General features: G+C 33.9%; 1 protein-coding gene across 1 annotated transcript; it reads left to right on the top strand.

Annotated features, from left to right (window-relative positions):
- Window positions 1-3,196: 3,196 nt before the first annotated feature.
- On the top strand, window positions 3,197-4,860 carry LOC107615743 (uncharacterized). The gene is made up of 3 exons (XM_016317778.1): window positions 3,197-3,716; window positions 3,799-3,983; window positions 4,723-4,860. The coding sequence occupies exons 1-3, from the start codon at window positions 3,197-3,199 to the stop codon at window positions 4,858-4,860; spliced, it is 843 nt and encodes a 280-aa protein (XP_016173264.1).
- The last annotated feature ends 3,120 nt before the right edge of the window (window positions 4,861-7,980 follow it).

Here is a 7,980-nt window from a genome sequence, read left to right as displayed (position 1 = left end):
AACAAGTATATCAAATGATTTTGGATTGACATGAAATTTATAGATATGATCTAAAATATATGTGTTTTAAAATTTTATATCATCATCAATTTTAATCTATAAAAAAAAATATCAAACGATTTTGAATTGATATACAATTTATATAAATTTTAATCCAACGGTAGATTTTATAGACAACTATTTTGATAAAAACAAATATTCATCAATAGTGTTTAGTGTAGTATTAAGTTAACTAACATCTATGTCTTAATTATGTATTTGTGTGTGTTTGTGGTGGGTATGTAAAATGCGGTTTTCTGAAACAATGGAAGAAAGAAAAAGCCCATGGTCAATGCTTAACTAGTGTAACTAGTTTGGCAAACTTAGTTTACCCTTTTAATCTTTTTCACGTACTGGTTTGCGCCAAATCATTTTCTTTTTGGTCTGAAGTTTCTTAGTTTCATTGGGCCACAGGTACGTTAGTGGTAACCAAGAAATTTCACACCCATTGACTAAAAAACCCAGGCCCAACCAAATTACCCACCCATATCCGTGTTGAGCTAGATCCCACTTTTTCTTTTCCCTTCAAATCACAGATATTTAACTTATAATAATAATAATAATAATAATAATAATAATAATAATAATAATAATAATAATAATAATAATAAAACCTAATTAATTTTTATAGGATAAACTATCAAAACTGTTTCTGATATTTTGAAAATACTAACAAAAATACCTTCTATTTTTATAACGATAAAAATATTCTCAAAATATTATAAAACATATTAAAAATAATCAAAATAAATATTATCTTTTTTAAGTTGTAAATGACTTTTTAGTTGACAATTATTTATGAATTTGATTTAAAATTCTTTAGAAATATTTAGGTAATCATTTAGAGAGTACATAAAAAAGTCAGATAAAAATTTTATCTTTATAATTTTTTTTTCATTTGTTTTGGCCATTAATAAACATAAATCGCAAAAAAAAACTACTTAACATAAAATTACCAAATTTTAGGGATAAAAATATTTTATTTTTCTAATCAAGCTTGCGAAAAACTGTATCAAAATTCATTCTCTAAAATTTTTTTTGAGAATATATATTTAACGTTGGATATTTTTATTGTTAACCAAAATGAGAGATATTTTTGTTAGCGTATTAAAAAATTAGAGAAAATTTTGATAGTTTACCCTTATATATATAATACACGGAATTATCATACATAATAATAGTGTAATTTGGCATTTTATGACGATTATGTGGTAGGGATGATAATTAGCCAAGGACAAATTGTTAGAGGACTAAATCCCCAAAATGGTCCCTCGGATTTGGCCCCTGCACCAATTTCACCCCTGAATTTTCAATTGCACCATTTTGGTCCTCGAGATTGAACTCAGGCTCCATAAAAGTCCCCAAGCTTATTTCTGGCCTGAGTCAGCAAATCGGAGTGCTGATCTGACAAGTGGCTACCATGGTGGATGTTCCATACAGTGTCGTTTAGGGTTTTGGTGCCTAAAGAGAGTAAAACATCACCATTCTACCTGAATGAAGAAAATAAAACGTTAGAGCCATATGGATTTTGATCACTCACAGTCTTCTCCTTCCTTTCTCCAACACCAAAATGCTTAAACTCCCTCTTCCTCTGACAATGGTGAAGGCTTAGTGTAGTTGTTTAGGGTTTGCGAGTTCGACAATTTTGCGGGACTACAAGTGTCATCGTGGAGTTCACAGTGCCGTTATTGAGGAAGCACTATTGTTGTTGTTATTGAGGTGAGTACACAGTGCCCTTATTTTTTTTTGACAATCATAGCTTGATTTTCAAGGGTTTAGTTGGCTTTCTGCTTGTTTGTGGTGGGGTGTTTTCATCATTGATAAAGTTTTAAGGTTTTATATATTGTTATGTTAGGTTATGGATTTTAAACATGCTCTATTTTTGCCTAATGAAACAGGGAAAAGTTTTTTTTTTTTTTACCATCCATGAAATGCAATCTGTTGATTTTTGGGTTGTGACCATGGTCATTGAGTTAATGTGTACAATTTTTATTTCTGATGCAGATGGAAAATCTAATTGACATTATGTTCCATCATGGGGGTAGCTTTGAAAAAAATGAAGAAGGAAGGATGGTTTATTCTCCTAATAAGAAAAGTTGTTTGGGTGATATTGATGAAGATACATTAGATGTTTTCTATATTAGGAATTACCATAAAGAGCTTGGGTATGACAAGATGAAGGAATGTTGGTGGCTTGTTCTAGGTAGGAGTCTAGAGGTTGGACTCAGGAGGTTAAACAATGATGGAGAGTTAAGGGAGATGTGTTTCTTTGCTAAGAAAAACAATTGTCTGGTTGATGTGTTCATTGAGCATGAAGTGTCAACACCTGAGATTCTGGAAGGAAAAGAGGTTATGGTATATGTTGATGATCAAGTAGGAGATGTTGGTAAGGAAGCCAGGGTCATTCCAAACACTTCTACCCATGCTTATCATAACGTGTCCCCTCCAGTTGTTGATCTTAAACCCTATGCTGATCAGAAACCAATTGTAGAGCCCAGCCTTAAGTCCAAGAGCATATATTCTATTCCTAAGAATCAAGAACCCACCAAAGCCAAACTTAAGCCTAAGCCTGAGACAATCCCAAAATTCACACATAAATCAACACAATCCAAAACCAATTTGTTCAGGAAGTATTGTCTGAGGTCTACAACCATGAGCATGAGACACTGTCGAAGATATGTTGCAAAAGATAAGTCAGTAAAGGTTCCTGAAATTGTTCTATCTTCTAATGAAGACTCCTCTGATAGCTATGATAGTGCTGAAGATGAAAGTTATAAGCTAGTAGGGGATGACAGCTCCTCTGATTTGATTGATTTGGTTAATATTTCTTCCTCAAGAAGGAAGGATGTGAAATTGAAGAATGGTCCTACAGGTGCATCTGGTAAGGGTAAAGAGAAGATAATAGTTGATTATGATGCATTTGTGGAAGATGTTTTAGATCAAGAAGTTGATCTTGGTTTTGTGGGGGATGCAAAGGTTGAAGACTATAATGCTTATGATCCCGGAGCTGATTCTGATGGTGCAAATTCATGGCATTCGTTGGAGATGAAAACCCCACCAAATTATGAAGATGAGCTGGATGAAGACGATGATTCTAGAAGTTTTTTCAGTGTTTTGAGAGGGTTCAAGGTTTGGTGAACTGCACTTAGAAGTCGAAATGAAATTTAATACCAAATGGGACTTCAAAGAGGCTGTGAGGGAGTACACCATCCAAGAGGAAAGGCGTATCAAGTTTAAGAAAAATGATAGAAAAAGAGTAAGGACAATATGTAAAGTCAAAGAATGTAAATGGGTGATTTATGCCTCAAGGGACTATGAGGACAGCTGCTGGCAAGTGAAGACTTTCATGGATGATCATACTTGTCCTAGAGAGGATAAGAATAGGGATGCAAACCGAAACTGGGTTGCAAGTAAGCTGGTAAAGAAAGTGAGGAAGTATCCTAACTTTAGACATTATGATGTTACAACATTCTTCAAGACAAAGTATGATCTATCCCTCAATAGGAATTCAATTTCAAGAGCACTGAGTGATACTAGAAATGTGGTTTATGGGGATGAGAAGGCACAATATGCTATGTTGAGAGACTACGGCCTTACTTTACTCAAGACCAATTCAGGATCAACTGTTCAAATTTGCACAACTCCACAGCCACATGGGGACCAATCTTGGAGAAGATGTACGTGTGCTTAGCCGATTCCAAGAACGATTTTAAAGCTAGCTGCCGTCCACTAATTGGTCTTGATGGTGCTTTCTTGAAGACCGTATTTGGAGGCCAAATATTGTCAGCTTCGGGCAAGATGCTAATCACCACATCTACGTGATTGCATGGACAATTGTGAACGTCGAGAATAAAGATAATTGGAAGTGGTTCTTGGAATTGTTGCATCAAGACCTTAGAGACTACAAGACACACGGGTGGTGTTTTATTTTTGATATGCAAAAGGTATGTTTGATTTTTATTTACTGATGCATTTTGGTGGTTAGTGGTATATTAGTTAAATAATAATAATAATAATAATAATAATAATAATAATAAATACATTCTATTTAATATTGAAATACTAATGATTACTTTTAATAATAGATACATTCCATTTGAATAATAATAATACTGATGCATTTTGGTTGTTAGTGGTTACTGATTTGATTTGATTATTGAAATACTGATTATTACTTTTTATGCTTGTATTGTTTTCAATCTGATGCTAGGCTTATACTTATTAAATATATTGATGCAAAAAGTCTAATGGTTGTTATTCTAATGTTATGCTTATTGATTTATTGATTTAATTTGATTATTGAAATACTGATTATTACTTTTCATTGCTTATGTTGTTTTTAATCTGATGTTAGGCTTATACTAATTAAATATATTGATGCAAAAAGCTTAATGATTATTGAATAAGGATTATTTATTTGATTTTGTATGTGTGTGAGTAACATTGGTTAATGATGATGATATATTGATTATTGATTCTTGAAATCAGAAAGTCTGCATAATAGCATAAGCAATCGTTAATGAGTTGTTCTTGAAATCAGTTTGGTGAATTTTATTTGGGTTGAATATGAACTGATTTGCAAAATTGGAATGGGACTATGTTGTTTGCACGATGTAAATATTAAGGGCTATTATGGTGAATCATTTTGAAAGTTAGGGACTGTTATAGTGTATTTTTTAAAAGTCAGGGTCTATTATGGTGCATGGGGTGAAAGTTAAGGACTGTTATGGTGAATCATTATGTGTTCTCACTCACCATGGCTATGCTGTCTCAATTTCTGTTGCAGGGTTTGATTCCAGCCATAAGGGAGGTGATGTTTAATGTGCATCACCGTTTCTGTGTGTGGCATTTGTGACGTAATTTCAATAAACAATGGAAAGACTTGGAGCTAAGCGGATTGTTGTGGGATTGCGCACGGGCCACTACGTACCAGCAGTTCAAGGAGTTAATGGATAAGATTAGAGGCTAACGGGATGCCTGGGCATATCTGGAAAAATGGCCAGGGGATTCATGGACATGGTCAAAGTTCAGTCACAAGTCGAAGTTGGACTCTATTTGCAATAATGCATGTGAAGTATTTAACTCAAAGATAAAGGAAGAATGAGGAAAGCAAATCATCACACTGCTAGAGGAAGTCGGAATGTTTGTAATGCGTACAATGGCTAGGAATAAGGTAAAGTTGGAAAATCACGTGGGAGTACTATCACCAGTTATCAAAAGTAGGCTTGAGAAGGTTAGGAAGGAGTCTAAAAACTGGCATCTAATTTGGGCTGGTGATAATGGTTATGAGAAATTCGAGGTGCATGGTCATCCTACAAAATATTCTATCAAACACATAGTGTGCAATAAAAGTAAACATCACAAAATGCAAGAATTAATAAAAGCTATAACTAACAAAAGCAAGGAATTAATAATAACAAGTGAAGTAAATATCAAAAGACATAGAAATATAAAATTGCATGAGAAGAAATTGAGATCTAACAATTGTTCATAAACATAAAAGAGAGCAAACAAGAAATTAACAAGAGAAACTAATAAGATTAAGACAATAGAACACTAAAATATATAGAGAATTGAAATCAAAACAAGAATTATAACTTGGATCTAAGAAAAATTAACATAAACTACCCTAAAATCTAGAGAGAGGAGAGAGCCTCTCTCTCTAGAAGTCTACCCTAAAACATAATGAAAACTCAAACTATGTGCTCCTACCCCCCTCAATTCCTTTCCATCCTTGGGTTCAAAAGCATCAGAAATGAGTTGGATTTGGGCCTCCATGAACTTTGAAATCGGCCCCAACGTTTTGCCTTTACTAGTCACGTGACCAACATCACGCGTCCGCGTGGATGACGCATGCATGTCAATTGCTGATTCTATGGTCACACGTGCGCGTGGGGTGACGCGTGCGTCTCTTGCAAATTTCCATCTCACGCGTATGCGTAGGTGACGCGTGCGTGTGGCCTTCAGTTCAGCAAATCCTCATTTCTTCATGAATTCTCCATTTTTGCATGCTTTTTCTTCATTCTTTCAACCCAATCTTTGCCTTTTAAACCTGAAATCACTTAACAAACATATCAAGGCATCGAATGGAATTAAAGTGAATTAAAATTAGCAATTTTAAGGCCTAAAAGGCATGTTTTTACTTTTAAGCACAAATTAGGAGCAATTCACAAAATCATGCTATTTCATTAAATAAATGTGAGAAAAGTTAATAAAATCCCCTAAATTCAACATAAGATAAACCACAAAATTGGGGTTTATCAAACTTCCCCACACTTAAACTAAGCATGTCCTCATGCTAAACCAAGAAAGACAAGAAAAGGGGTATGAACATTTATTCAATGTAAAGAAACTATATACAATCTATCTATATGAATGCAACTAAATGCAAGATACTTCTACCTACTTGGTTAAAAATGAATCAATCTCCAAGAACATATATAAACAGGTAGGGCTAAGATCATATGAAGATTCATGAATCCTACCAATTCAAATATAAAAATTGAAGTTCAAATAGACTTGCAAGAAGAAAGCTCATGAAAGCCGGGAATAAGGAATTGAGCATCGAACCCTCACCGGAAGTGTATCCGCTCTAGTCGCTCGAGTGTATAGGGTCGATTCACTCAATTCTCTTCTACTCATGCTTTCCAAGATTTTTTTTTCTTCTAACAATCAATAATTATTCAATGCATGCATACATTCATCATGAGGTCTTATTCATAGGTTGTAATGGGGTTAGGGTAAGGGTAAGGATGCATATGGTCAAGTGAGCTTGAAATTTGCATCTTTGATTAACCTAAGCTCTCACCAAACACATATAACAACCTATACAATTCTAATACAATGCCTAGCTACCCATGATTTCCACTTTTTCACATACTCATGCATTCTCTTTAATTCACATTCCATATGCATTTTTATTATTACTTTGCTTTGGGGCATTTTTGTCCCCTTTTTATTGCATTTTTTTCCTTCCACATATATATTTTTTTCTTTCTATTTTTATATTTTTTTTTACATTTTTTTTCACATCTTTTTTCTTTTCAATCTAAAATATATACAAAGGCATCAATGCATATGGTTTTACATTTAGTGCATGAATATGTACCCAATTTCCAATACTTTCAACAAAAATACAAAATACACTTTTACCTCAACCAATGTCCCAAGTTTCCCATACCCACATGATACATACCCTCACTAGCCTAAGCTAATCAAAGATCCAAATTAAGGGACATTTATTGTTTTTTACTTAGGGGTAGTGATGTGCTAAAATTAAGAACGAAAGGGATTAAATAGGCTCAAAATTGGCTAACAATGGTTGATGAAAGGTAGGCTATTTGGGTAAGTGAGCTGAATGAAATGATGGCCTCAATCATATAAATGCATGTATACAGAAAATAACGGACATATAGATAAGGATAGGACTTCCAGTTCTTATACTTTGCCAAGGGTTTATTTTATTGTTATTTATTTATCTTATTCTTCTCATGCAACATACTGCTTTCTTACTTTCTAAAACCCCTAATTTACAAGACTCATAACCAATAATAAGAACATACCTCCCTGCAATTCCTTGAGAAGACGACCCGAGGTTTAAATACTCGGTTATCAATTTAAAAGGGGTTTGTTACTTGTGACAACCAAAACTTTTGTAAGAAAGGTTGATTGCTTGGTTTAGTAACTATACTTGTAACGAGTATTTACTATAACTTCTAAACCATCAATCTTCAGTTCTTCAGTTGCCTCCTAACAAGCGCTTCTTTAATGTCATTAGCTTGACGGATAGCTCCTTTCAAGGAGAAAGGTAGTCATAGAGGATTAAACTCTTACTCCTTACTAGAAGCGTCCTTCTTGAGCTCTCATAGATTAGCTTAATACGCTTAAGAGACAGGCTCTTGTTCACTGCATAAGGCAGGGTTGGGCTTGCAGCAATATGTT

This window comes from Arachis ipaensis, chromosome B9, assembly GCF_059453495.1.
Source record: "Arachis ipaensis isolate K30076 ecotype BB chromosome B9, ASM5945349v1, whole genome shotgun sequence".
Lineage (NCBI taxonomy): Eukaryota > Viridiplantae > Streptophyta > Magnoliopsida > Fabales > Fabaceae > Arachis > Arachis ipaensis.
This window is presented reverse-complemented; position numbering and strand designations above follow the sequence as displayed.